We start from the raw sequence: 13,067 nt of genomic DNA, 5'->3' as shown, positions 1-13,067 counted from the left end.
AGGTGGTCACAGCTGGGGGACAGAGAGGGTGACAGGCCCCGGGGCCAGCAGCCTGTGCCCACCATGGGAGTAGCTGAGTTGTCACCTCAGGGAGATGCTCCACACAGCAGTGCCCAGGTGGATGTCACTGGTGGATGCTTTGCCTGCACCCCCCCTGCCTACAAATGGTTTAGCTTCCTCTGGGCTGTATTGAACAGGCACGGTGCATGGCCCTGCGTGCTCCACCTCGTCCCTGCGCAGGGCTCAAGGGCACGATGCTTTGCTGAGGCAGCTCTCTCCACCTCCTTATAGCATGTTTGCTGTGCTTCCTTCCCCGCCGTGTCCAGGTACAGTAGCCATGGACCTGCAAAACACAGAGTGCCGCCCCGCTAACAGCAGCAAGCTGGCTCTGCCGGCCGAGAACGGCTCGGGCAACCGCCGGCCCAGCATCGCGCCCGTCCTTGAGCTGGCTGACACCTCGTCCCTGCTGCCCTGCGACCTGCTCAGCGACCAGTCGGAAGATGAGATGACACAGTCAGACGAGGAAGGGTCAGCAGTTGTGGAGTGAGTCGCCCGCCTTCGGTCGAGCTGTCCCTTGTTTCAGAGAGACAGGGACCGCTGTGAGTGATGGGTGTTGAGTGGTGCCCGAGGGAGGCTCCGGCTCAGCCCCCTCGGCTTTTGTGTGAGCACACAAGCATCCATAACACGGGCAAGCGCTGCTTGGCCACAAGCCTTGTGGGCTTCTCTGGAGATGTTTCATCCAGGTATCAGCAAGTTGCACCAAGGCAGACACTGCTGGGGATGGGCAGGCTGTGCATCAGTCCTCTTGCCTCCTTTCATTCACTGACGTGAAGAGGATCCTGTTCTCCGTTCATTGCACATAAATTAGAAATACAACTGGTTACCTGTTTGGATGCTGTCACAGCGATGTGAGGAGTTTACAGAGTATCTGCAAACTCTCACAAATCGGCTTTTAATTCATGGCCGCTTTTAGCTACACTTTAAGTGAAAATTTTTGCTTCTGATTCCCTCAATAAAAATGGTGGGTTTTGTCTTTTAAATAGCTCTTCACCAAAACAAACTCTAAAAATGGACTGTGAGGTTTTTTGCCTTTTTCTATGGCTCAGCGTTGCCCTCCTCTCCTGGAGCTTGCTGGCCCGTCTCTTTTCTACTGCACTCAATAGTCCTATCTGTACCTTCTCCAGCCATGCTGGGAACGTTGCATATTTACAATCTCATGATCCTTTGCATAGCCAAAATGATTCCTAAATATGTCTATTTTGGAAATTTTCCAGCTGCCGCAGGAGAGTTTTGCAAAACGTTTGCCAGCGATGCGCTTGGGCTGCTTCTATTAAATGTTTTTCCCAGCATCTGAGTGTTGCACATGTGGAAAGCTCTCCCCGTGTCCTCACACTGCTGGATTGTCTCTCTGCTGCAGGTATGTCAAAGGCTACCCACCCAACTCCCCCTACATTGGGAGCTCCCCGACTCTGTGCCACCTTTTACCCGAGAAAGCCCCGTTCTGCTGCCTGAGGCTGGACAAGGTATGACGGGGGCTGCGTGCGGCTGCCGGGGGCTGCAGCCTCCCCGGAACGGGACGACTCTGTGCGTGGTGGGTGGGCAGCTGCGAGCCACACACTGAGTTCCTGCCTTGCCTTCCACCACACAGGGCTGCAAGCACAACAGCTTTGAAGATGCCAAAGCCTACGGGTTTAAGAACAAACTGATTATCGTTTCGGCAGAGACAGCTGGGAACGGGCTGTATAACTTCATTGTCCCCCTTCGTGCATACTATCGGTCCCGCAAGGAGTTGAACCCCATCGTGTTGCTGCTGGACAACAAGCAAGTACTTTTCCGCAGATGTTTTCCATTGCCCCGAGCCCTTCCCTGTGTTTTTATGGGCATCTCATACTGTGGGGATGGGAGTGTGGGGGCATGGCAGTGCCACCGTTGGGTACCTCAGCTGATGTTGGCCCTTGGGGAGTCCTGCGTGAGTTTTGTGTCTGTCTATCTTTGCCCCATGGACTTGCTGAACCCCCTTGCTCTCTGTTGCTCTTCCTCCAGGCCTGAGCACCACTTTCTGGAAGCCATCTGTTGTTTCCCTATGGTTTACTACATGGAGGGCACGATCGACAAGTAGGTGTTTGCACGTGTGCCTGTGACTTACGGTGCTGCCTAAATGTGTTGCGTTGAGCCCAGTCCAGACTTTTAGGTCATCCCTGGAGAAGCCCCAGGGTTGGTACTATAAGAGCTGATCCCACCCTTGGCTTCTTGGGTTGTCACCCCCCCCCGGTAGATGGGAGCAGGTGGAGAGCTGGTGGTTGGGAGCAGCTTGGGCTTGCTGTAGCGCTGCGCGTCGCAGCGTGCTGCTTCCCTGTGTCCTTTCCAAGGGCTGACCCTGCGCTCTTCTCTTTGGGAACTGCCCAGCCTGGACAGCTTGCTGCAGTGTGGCATCATCTATGCTGACAACCTGGTGGTTGTGGACAAGGAGAGCACGATGAGTGCCGAGGAGGACTACATGGCAGATGCAAAGACGATTGTCAACGTCCAGACCATGTTCAGGTGAGGAGTGACCACTGCTCCGGCTCCGTCGTGGCCACTTACCTCTGCTGGAGACCAGAGTGGGAAGGGTGCCCGTGGCTGGGGTGGTGGCTACGGGCAGTGAGACATCGCTGTGGCTGGGCTCGCTATAGGAAACAGCATCTAATCAGCTATTTCTGACCTCAGGCGAGCACAGGGATGGTTTTGGTCTTCCTCAGCTTTAAATGCAGGGAGCGCTCTCACTTTTAAGTGAGCTGCAGGTCAACAGGTCTCTTTCCATTTCAGGCTCTTCCCCAGCCTCAGCATTATCACAGAGCTGACCCACCCCTCCAACATGAGGTTCATGCAATTCAGAGCAAAGGACAGTTACTCTCTTGCCCTTTCCAAGCTAGAAAAGGTAAGAGGTCTTCCTCTGCACACGGGGCCTGGGAAGTCAGCGCTGAGAGGGACTACATTTGAGCTCCTCAAGGTCCTGTGCTCTTCTGCATGCTGCAGCTACCACAGCTAGTGCGCATCTGCCTGAGATAACCTGCAGCAAACAAATAAGAGGGTAGTTCATCTTCGGATTAGCTACCTCCTCCTGTGTATTTATTTATTCAGTGGCTGGAGTTTGTGCTGCTTTGCCTACTGCTGTGCTGGGTACACTGGCCCTCTGAATCAGGTAATCAGGTTTAATGCTGTGGCTGCAGTAAGGAGTCACTGTGCTGAGACAGATCTTCTGACAAGGGAGAAAATACCCCTGAACCAGATGCTGGGGCATGTGAAAGCGCCACATCCAGCCCATGTCAAAAAACTCAACCATGTCTCACACATTTAAATGCAGTAATAAAAACCCTTCCACCCAGTGTAAGGATGCTGTCCTGGTTCCCTCCCGGCACACCCACCAGAAATGCTGTGCTGGTGTCCTCCCATTTTCATGAGTCTTCTAGCTTTTGTGCAACTTGAGTGCGGGGCAGACTGCGTGGCTTGGCTTTGCTAAATGCCCTGGAGGCATGTGAACAAGCCCTCTGCCAACAGTGTTTGCCTGCGTGTGCTCATGTCTTCCCTTCCTCTTCCAGAAAGAGCGAGAGAACGGCTCCAACCTGGCCTTCATGTTCCGGCTGCCCTTCGCGGCTGGCAGGGTCTTCAGCATCAGCATGTTGGACACGCTGCTCTATCAGGTGAGAGCCTGGCGGGCTCTGGGTACCGCACCCCTGCAGCTGTGGCCAGCCCTTTGCATCTCCCAATGAATAACTGAGCAAACCTTTTCTCCGGTTTCTTGCCCAAATGTCTCCCCCCAGTCATTCGTGAAGGACTACATGATTACCATCACTCGGTTGCTGCTGGGCCTCGACACCACGCCGGGCTCCGGCTACCTCTGTGCGGTAGGTGCTGAGTCCCTCTGGGTTGAAACCATCAGGGCAAGTCTTTGTGGATCTGGTGGGATCTGTCACCCTCCGCATGAGGGTGGAGGGTTCCCCTCTTCTGGGGAGTCAGGGGGGAGGCACCATTGCCAGGACATCGCTCCCCTCCATTGTGTGCAGGGAACCTCAGCGCTGCTGAGAGCCCAAAAGCCCAAGAGCTGCCAAGGACCAAAGCCCCTGTTCTGAAGGCTGAGGTTGGAAATTGCCCCTGGTCTTTCTGTGGAGTCTGTCTCACCTTTGGGACTGACATGGATGAGCCGGGGTGAAGCTCAGGAGCAGCCCGAGGTGCTCCTTAGTGAGTTCTGCATGGTGCAGGGCGGTTGATGCTTGTCCTGTATTGCTCAGATGAAGATCACTGAAGATGACCTGTGGATCCGGACATACGGTCGCCTTTTCCAGAAGCTCTGCTCCTCCAGTGCGGAGATTCCCATCGGGATTTACAGGACAGAGTCACACATGTTTGCAACCTCTGAGGTAGGGGCATGGCAGCAGCATGTGCTAGGAGGGGTTGCTGGTGGTCCCAGCCGAGCATCACCACCTGGCAGAGATGCGGTCCATGAGGCTGGCTGGGGCCATGGAGCCCCTTGGGCCTGGCTGCAGCAGTGGTGGGGAGGAGCGAGGGGAGGGGAAGCTCTGCCTTTGCTTTGTTAGCAGCCTTGTATCGGTGGTGGTCTCTGGGCAGTAGCCTGGCTGCGGGCAGGCGGGGGGATGTTCTCGGCACAGCTCTGCAGTGCCGCGTGGCACCGAGTGCCCGGGGTGCAGGTGGGATGTGGCGCAGCAGGGATGACCGTTCACTGGGCTGACACTTTATTTTTCCTTCCTTTTCCCCCACTGCAGCCCCATGACATCAGAGCACAGGTGAGTGCCGCTCACATCCAGCCACCGGGCGCTCCGGCATTACCCTGGCTGTCAGTGCCGCCCCCTGGTCCTCCCCCACCTGGGGGGCTGCCCATGGGCAAGCACTAGGCTGGCTTATGCCAGCGGCTCCTCGGGCCACCAAGGGCCACTGAGAGCCACCGTATGCCTTGTGCCAGCTGTCACCCCGCTGCCAGCATGGTGCTGCCTATCCCTGTGGAAAGGCGATGCTGGCTGAGCCTTGGCAGTCTGGAAAGACAAAGTCCTTGGCGCCATGAAGTGTAATTAACTGGGATAAGGAGCAGGAGACTGAGCCAGGCTCCAGTTTAAATACCTTCTGTTTTCAGCTTTGTAGGAAGCAGCTACAAGGAGCCGAAAGTCAATATTTAATTAAATGCAATCTGCCACTTTCTTAGAGATGCTTTAAACTGTTTTATTAATGAACTCCTGCTCACCAGTGGGGATTGCTGTATCGGAGATGCGGCAGCATGTCGGCTGTAAGATGAAAGAGAGGGAGACAAGGGCACGGCTGTGCCTTGGGCAGCCCAGAGATCATCGTGTGAGAGATGTCGGGTGCCCGTTAGACTCCACTCGACGGCGCTTAGCCCAAATCTGCCGATCAAGTAGTTGTAGCAGTCCAGAGATGATGTGCTGGGAGGGTGCGTGGGGGTCAGAGGAAGGATCCCATCCCATGGGTGGGATCCCCCCCATCAGAGACAGGCAGGGTCTTTATGCCTCTCCCCTGCCCCCCCCCGTGACCTGCTGGGCTTCCAGTCACAGATCTCAATCAATGTTGAGGACTGCGAGGACACAAAGGACGTCAAGGAGCACTGGGGCATCAAGACCAGCCACCATAGGAACTCCTGCTCCAGTGACCAGTCCGAGCACCCGCTGCTGCGGCGCAAGAGCATGCAGTGGGCGCGCCGGCTGAGCAGGAAGGGCAACAAGCACTCCAGCAAGACGGCTGAGTGGATCAGCCAGCAGCGCCTCAGCCTGTACCGGCGCTCCGAGAGGCAGGAGCTTTCCGAGCTCGTTAAAAACCGTATGAAGCACCTGGGCTTGCCCACCACCGGGTATGGTAAGTGCCGTTCGGTTGCGCTTCTTCTGCGGTGGTGCATCCTACTCGTGGGCTCCTCAGGTAACCCCGCGCCAAGCCTAACCCCGTGCCGAGCCTAACCCCGCGCCGAGCCTAACGCCATGCCAAGCCTAACCCACACCAACCCTCCCCCACGCCAAGCCTAACCCTGCAGGCACCGCCGGGGCCAGCTCCGAGCGGCGCCATTCCTCAGCTTGCTTGTGCTTCTGCAGGCGAGCGCGTCCAAGGCTGGGGTCCCGCAGCGCAGAGCCCCACCGCCTGCCACCCCCACTGCTGAGGGCAGGCAGCCACCCCCATGGCAGGGCTCTGGGATGGGCCAGGCAGGAGTTTGCCGCAGCAGGGTGACCCTCGCCCTCCTGCCTGCAGCGGGACCCCGTGCCACCATGCAGCTCTTGGGCCCCGCTTGCCCCCGGCTTTGTGGCCCTGCAGAAACGGTGGCTCAGGACACACTGACTCCAAGTCACCAAAACCCTTCTGCCCCAGAGCCCCCCGGAGCGCGGCAGGGACAGGTGAAGCCCCACCAACTGGCACAGACCCCTTTTGTGATAGACTTCATAAAACTATTCCATGGAAAACATTTCGGTAGCAGCAGTGCTGGCTGAGCGGTTTGCTTCATTGTGTGTGAAACCGGTGTCTGGCTGCGATGAGCCCGCACAGTCCCAGGGCGCTCGCAGCTCTCGGGGTGCCGCTGTGCAGCCGCATTTCTTGTGAAGCTTCTCACCTGCCCATCAGTGCTGGTGTCTGTGTCCCCCCCAGGACGATTCCCCACCCCTTGGTTATGACAAAGTCTGTAGCCCACAGCTTTCTTGGTTGGTTTGGTTTGGGGTTTTTTTTGGTTTGTGGTTGTGTGGTTTTTTTCCTTTCTTTCTTTTAAGTTATCCTGTGCTGCTGCCTGTTTGCTCCATCCCGGAAAAACGTCCGTCCACCCACACGCAGACTGGCACCGTGCCCCAGCTGGGATGGGAGCACACTTTGGGAGGTGGGGAAGGGGGATTCCTCCTCTCCCATCTTGACTTCTCCCTCGCAGCCCTTCAGGCACGTGAAAGAGGAGAAGAAAATGTAAAGAAATGCAGCGCAACAGGGGGGGTGGAGTGGAGGGCAGACAGGCTGGTGGTGGCATTGGGGAGGGAGGCAGGACAGCCGGCTGGCAGCTGGATAGAGCGGGCACAGGGCACACCAGGTGAGGGCTTGCAGTGCTGTATCCCACCCATCTTTTTTTCCTAATCCCAGAAGTTTTTGCTGCTTTTCTGGGGTTCTTCAGCTCTGTTGCAGCTCTGCTGCAGAAGCCGGAGGACGGCTGGTGGCAATCAGGTGTTTTACACAGCTGCTGGATACGGGGAGCTGGGAGACAGGGTGCACCCGAGGAACAGCCCGTGTGCCCGAGGCAGGAGCTGCCGTGGCGTGTGCTGCTGAGGGCAGGCTGCGGTGCGGCATCCCCTGCAGATGCAGGCAGAGGTCAAGGCAGAGGCAGCTTCCCTGCCTGTGTGGCCTCAGCTGAGGGTCCCGAGGGGTCACCCTGCAGCCAGCCCCACCGGGATGCCTGGGGCACCATTGGCTGGGTTAACGTTGGAGTTTGCATCCTTCTCCTCGTCGATCGGGCAAATTGTGGTTGGAGCAAACCGGGGGAGCTCTGGCAAGCGAAGAGGCAGTGGGCGCTGCAGGACCCGTCTCCGGTCGGGGTGGGAGGGCAATGCCTGGCTGGGAGCGGGGCGCTGGGCACGGCGGGGGGACCAGCAGCTCCCTGGCCCCTGTGGCACGTCTGCGGCCGGCTGTGCTGGGACTGTGCATTGTCACCGTGTGTCACCGTCAGTGTCTGGACACCCATGGCGTTTTGGAAGAACACGTTGCTCTGCCTTCTCCCCTTTTTCTTTTGCTCATTTTATTGCTGCAGTGCAGGAGCTCGTCTCTGGTATTTGCCGAATCATGGCTTGCTGACACCTCTCTCTCTCTCTGTTTATGTCTGTGCCTTTCCCTGTATGTTCTGTAGAGGATGTAGCAAATTTAACAGCCAGTGATGTGATGAATCGGGTAAACCTGGGATATTTGCAAGGTAATTCCCTTTCCCTGAGAGTCCCGTGTGCAGCATACAACAAGATCATGCCAGCTAAGCCCAAATCACACCCTTGCCGGTTTTCACCTTAGATACCCCAGCCTTTCAAGCACTAATTTGTTGGGTGGCATTGGAAAACAAAAGACCGTCCTGCAACAGCGGTACAAACGTAGGGCTCTGCAAAGTCATGGAGAGAAAAACCTCAGGGACCCTTTTGTAGTTGAATCCTTACAGGGAAATCACAGCCCTCAGCTGTCATTAAAAGAAACCCTCCCTCCACTGCTCTGCAAGTTCGTTTTGGTCTGTAAAGCCTGTGGCAATCTGAGGAGAGGATTTGCGGGGGGACGAGCGCAGCGGAGCTGCTGGTGTGTGCTGCGATGAGACGCTGGAGCTGCTGCGCCAGCCTCTTCACCTCTCGGGCACACAGGGGTCAGCCACAGCTCGGGGCAAGGCAGCACTCGGAAAGCCCTTTGTAATCCCTGGCTCGTGGTCCTGGACAACTCCCTAGGGGTAGCAGACCCTTAGGCGTAGCAGACCCTGTTTCTAACTGGGGTAGAGCGAGGTTGCTGGTGCTGCCCATCCTGCAGACACCCCGGGGCACCTTGCTGGCACCTGCAGGGTTATTGCAGCACTTACACCTTCACACAGTGGTGTAAAGTGCCCTGGAAAGGCCCCTTTTTACCACAGCAGCCTAGAGGTTAGCAGTAGCCCGACCTAGCTGTATTGAAGGCTTCACTAGCCCATGCTTAAGGTGAAAAGTTGGCATTTTCCTATAAACTCTGTCCTTCATCAGAGAAGCAGCCCCAGCTGGGGCTCATGGAAGCCCCATGCCAGCAGAGTATATTGCCAGCTGGCCGGTGGGTGCTGGGCAGAGCTCAGACCCCTGCTGGTATCTCCCCCTCCCACAGAAGAGCTGGGGCTGAGTTTAGCCACCTGCTAAACCAGGAGACCCTGGGGGTGAACGTCCAAGGTGGTGGCATCACTGCTGGGGGCTGCGTGGGTTGGGGAGCTGGATCTCAGTGTTGGTTTCCCCCCTCCAAAAAAAAAAAGATGTAAATTTTTGGTTTGCTGGTGGGTGCTGCTGGGCTGAGCCGTGCCGCAGGGGACGATATGGCAATATACTTGGTGGGTTTAGCAGTGCCTGGCTCGGCTGCATGGGGGGTCAGGAAAAGGTGCTTCCATGGAGCAGGGAAACCTGCCGTGAGCCAGGGCCCCTCCCCGCCTCCCCCGTCATGTCAACCCCCTCCCCGTGTCTCCCGCCAGGTCCCAGGGTCCGTGTGCCACCCGTGCCCCAGCATTGCCACTCCCTGTCCCCGCCTCGCTGTAAGGCTGAGCACTGGGATGGCCAAAGCTCTCCGGCCAGCACCTGGGGCTGGGCACCCCGGCACAGGTCGGGGGGTCCCACAGAGCATCGCCCAGCTGCAGCACCCTCTGTGGCCTCAGCAGTGCCAGGGAGGTGTCTGAACAGCAGAACAAGGGTCTTGTGTCCCCCTGCAAGCGCTGCTGTAGTGTGGTACCGGTGCAGTCCAGCCATGGGGATGCCCTGGGGCCCATCTGGATGCACACTGGCCAAATGCATGGTGAAGGCAGCCCTGGGTGGGGGGCGGGGAACCTGTTTGAATCCCTGTGAAGGATGCCAGGCCAGGTGGCTGCAGTGGCTTGAGCTGCTGTGGCTCATGTCACAGCTGGAGAAAAGCCCCACTTCAGAGCTTTCCACCTCAGTCCTGAGGCTGAAGAGCAGCGGTACTCCTCGCCCGCAGGCTGCCTTGACCACCCTCCCCTGCCTGGGGTGATCGCACACCCATGGGTGTCGTTACAGCAGGACACAGCCTGTGTCCCATCGTATGGCAGGGCAGCCTGTGACCAGGGGATCCCCCCACCCCGGGCAGGGGAGGGCAGGGGTGTGGTGGTGGGAGCAGCAGGAAGAGCTGCAGGGAGCAGCCCCCAGCCTGGAGCTAACGCCTGTCCCGGTGGCTGGTCCCTGGTCCTGCTGCCCACCAAACCAAGCTCCCTTTGTGTGAGATCGGCAAACATTGGTGTGCACCTGGGCCTTTCCCAGGCATCCCAGTGACAAGCCTTGCAGCGAGCTGCTGTCCTGCTATGCTCCTCATGCTGCCCCAGCGTCCGTCTGTCCGCCCCTTGCCATCCTGTCCATCCGCACCCGGTCGCTCAGTCTGTAAATGGTGTTATTTGTCACAGCTTTTGCCCCCTCCCCGGCCGCCCGCAGCCTCGCGCCCCCATTCATTTCACCCATGATCTTGTTCTCGGCTATTTCGGAAAGCGCAGGGCTCCCCCCCGGGCCTTGAGGCCGCCCGTTCGCCCTGCGCAGCACCCATGGGTGCATCTCTCGGTGGCCCCGAGCCCTCCCAGGAGGTCACCGTAGTTCAGAGCTGTCCCCGAATGGCATCGAGGGCTCTGAAACGCCACGGAGGTGGTGTTTCCCTTGGGCAGGAGAAAGAAGCAATCGTTGAACTAAATCCTGTTGCTGGATGATGCTAAATTAAGTAACTCAAGATGGGGAGAAGTGGGCAGAGCGTTCGAGCGGCCTGGGGGGGTTTGGCTGCCCTGACCCGGTGGTTGGAGTCGTTGTGCTATACCTAACACAGCAAGACTAACCTGTTCCCTTTTTTGCACTAAACCAAGGTAAGATATACTTTTTTTTTTTTTTTTTTTTTTTTTGAGGGGAGCGGGGTCTTTGAATAGTTACATCTGCCAGTCCCCTGGGTCAGGCCATGGTGGGGGAGCAGCTGGGGAGGTGTGGAGGGAGGTGGCAGCGATGTCCTTGGTGCTCTCCCAGTGGCAATGCAGTTGCCCATGGCCTCCCCCAGTGATGGGACCCATTTGCTGTCCTTGGGGATGAGCCGTGACCCCTCAGTGCCAGGGGACGCTGCAGTGGGAGCGAGGGCCACGGGGCGTCTGTCTGAGCGTCCCTCATCAGCCCTTTCCCCTCCTCTGACAGACGAGATGAATGACCACCAGAACACCTTGTCCTACGTCCTGATCAATCCCCCTCCGGACACGCGGCTGGAGCTCAATGATATCGTGTAGGTGTTGAACCCACCCACCCGAGCACTCCCTGTGCCCCCAGACCCGCCTCCGTGCCATCGGCTGCCCTGGCCCATTGCTTCCCATCATTTCTCATACAGACCAGTGGGTTTTGCCTCTTCCCCAGGCCATTCCCCCTCCCCGTGATCCTGAGCGGTGCCCAACCCCCCCCAGCCCCACCTTTGCTCATCGCTGCTCCAACCTGCAGTGCCGAGGTTGGCCCCTGGTTTTGTCAGGCAGCACTGGGAGAAATAACTCTGAATTATTTTAATAGCTGCTGTGCTGGCACGGGCAGCAGCTCCCAGTGTGGTGCGATGGGGTATCCCTGCATGTCCCAGCCTCCAGGATGGGCCAGACCCCAATTTAGGGGTCGCACAGCTCCCTCCTGCCATCGGGGAACCAGCGGGGGTTCCAGCGGTGTAACTGGGCTGTGCCCCGCAGGTACCTGATCCGCTCCGACCCGCTGGCCCATGTGGCCAACGATGGCCACAGCCGCAAGAGCAGCTGCAGCAACAAGCTGGGCTCCTGCAACCCCGAAACACGCGATGAGACCCAGCTGTGAGCAGCCCCCCCGCACCCCGCACCCCTGCCAGGGGCCGGCGGGCTCTGGGGAGAGGCGGTGAAGAAGAGGATGGCCAGCCGGGGGGAAGGCTGCTGCCCACGGGTGCCTGCTGCCCCAGCGGAAGGTGATGCCCAGCCTGGCTCTGCGCCACAGAAGGGATGCCTGGACCTCCGGGAGGGATGGGACAGCCGGACAGACCGACAGCCAGCAGTCGTACACCCCGTGGCTTTTAACTTTTTATATGAATACCGCAACTAGTGAGAAAGTCTTCGCTGGTGCTGGTGGGACGTGGCTGAAACCAGACAACTGACCCTGTGTGAGCAGGACTGCATTTCATATTGCCCCCAGGTGATTTGCATTTGATGGGGCTTGTCAATTCCAGAGCAAAACTGCCCCAAAACCCTCCTCTTCCTCCTTTGCCAGGTATCCCCTGGGGTACCCAAACTTCTGCTCTTTCACCCAACTCATCTTCATTCTCTGCTGGTTTTCTGTTATGGGCACTGATGTAAGGAGCACTCAGTGGACTTGCTGGTGGCCGTGGGATGGGATGGGATGGGATGGGATGGGGAGAGTGAGGGGGGCATCCAGCTCCCACCGGTGCCATGCAGGGGCTACCCTGCCTCCAGTGCATCTTGCCGTCTCTCGAACCAAAATACCCCAAAGCCAGGTGGCCAAAAGCCGTGCCATCCCTGTGGCAGTGCCTCTCGTCACACGTGCCCAGCTCTAGCCTGAGCCCCGGGCACGGTGCCCCTGCGTTTGTGTCCCCCGCCAAGCCTGTCCCCCATCACTGCTGCTATGGGAGCTGAGCTGCCTGGGGGGATGACACTGGGGTCCCTGTGCCAGGGTTGGGGGTGATGGGGCAGGCTGGCTGGGGACACGTGGGTTGGTATCTCGGCTCAGCCCCCTCCCCTCCTTCCAGGGGGAATTTGGGGCCCGACAAACCCCCGTGGCTTTCCCTCCTTCCCCTCCCCGGGTCCTGGACCCGTGCCAGCTAAAGGCAGCAGGTCCTGCCTGCACCCCCTGCCTGCTCCGCCCCCCACCCCCTCAGCTCCCTCCATCCTTGCTTCACTTCATAACCCGGCACAATGGTGCAGCCAAGGTACATGAATGTACAGAGGTGTCACCTCACACCCCACAGCATCGCACATGCTGCCCAGCTGTTCTCGGGCAGCAGCGGCTGACCTGCAGAGACCTGTTGATAGCAGAAACACCGGATGTATTTCCCATCTATTTTTGCACACTTTACAACGTTGCTGCATAAAGGTTTTCTTTGACTGCCAAGGGACTAGCTGGGTTGTTAACTTTATATACTTTTACATCCATATATTAAAACTCCAATGTGGTTTTTTGGGGGTTTTTTCCTTCTTACAGAGAAGCCTGTAAAGCACAACATTGCCATGAAATTTTCCCTCCTGGACTTGCTGTGCACTGAATGGTTTATTGCCATTAACATTTGCCATCATTCCTCTTGACACCCCCAATAAAAGTTGTTTACAAAAAAACCCCAACAACAACAACAAACCCCAAACAACAAAC

At 57.8% G+C, this 13,067-nt stretch overlaps 1 protein-coding gene across 2 annotated transcripts in view; it reads left to right on the top strand.

The window, feature by feature from the left end:
- The window catches only part of KCNT1 (potassium sodium-activated channel subfamily T member 1), a 90,617-nt gene extending 77,550 nt beyond the window's left edge, over window positions 1-13,067 (top strand). Inside the window, exons 19-32 of one of the 2 annotated variants that reach the window (XM_056351573.1) lie at window positions 327-543; window positions 1,418-1,523; window positions 1,649-1,821; window positions 2,044-2,115; window positions 2,407-2,541; window positions 2,806-2,917; window positions 3,579-3,680; window positions 3,801-3,884; window positions 4,269-4,397; window positions 4,761-4,781; window positions 5,553-5,856; window positions 7,862-7,924; window positions 10,884-10,968; window positions 11,411-13,067. In XM_056351573.1, coding sequence (XP_056207548.1) covers window positions 327-543; window positions 1,418-1,523; window positions 1,649-1,821; window positions 2,044-2,115; window positions 2,407-2,541; window positions 2,806-2,917; window positions 3,579-3,680; window positions 3,801-3,884; window positions 4,269-4,397; window positions 4,761-4,781; window positions 5,553-5,856; window positions 7,862-7,924; window positions 10,884-10,968; window positions 11,411-11,531 — 1,724 coding nt within the window. In that variant the 3' untranslated portion in view covers window positions 11,532-13,067. The remainder of the gene's footprint in view (window positions 1-326; window positions 544-1,417; window positions 1,524-1,648; window positions 1,822-2,043; window positions 2,116-2,406; window positions 2,542-2,805; window positions 2,918-3,578; window positions 3,681-3,800; window positions 3,885-4,268; window positions 4,398-4,760; window positions 4,782-5,552; window positions 5,857-7,861; window positions 7,925-10,883; window positions 10,969-11,410) is intronic. The other variant, XM_056351574.1, reaches the window with a different exon arrangement.

Source organism: Falco biarmicus, chromosome 9 (genome assembly GCF_023638135.1).
Source record: "Falco biarmicus isolate bFalBia1 chromosome 9, bFalBia1.pri, whole genome shotgun sequence".
In the NCBI taxonomy this organism is placed as follows: Eukaryota; Metazoa; Chordata; class Aves; order Falconiformes; family Falconidae; genus Falco; species Falco biarmicus.
The sequence above is the reverse complement of the archived record's forward strand: the minus strand, read 5'-3'. Positions and strand labels throughout refer to the sequence as shown.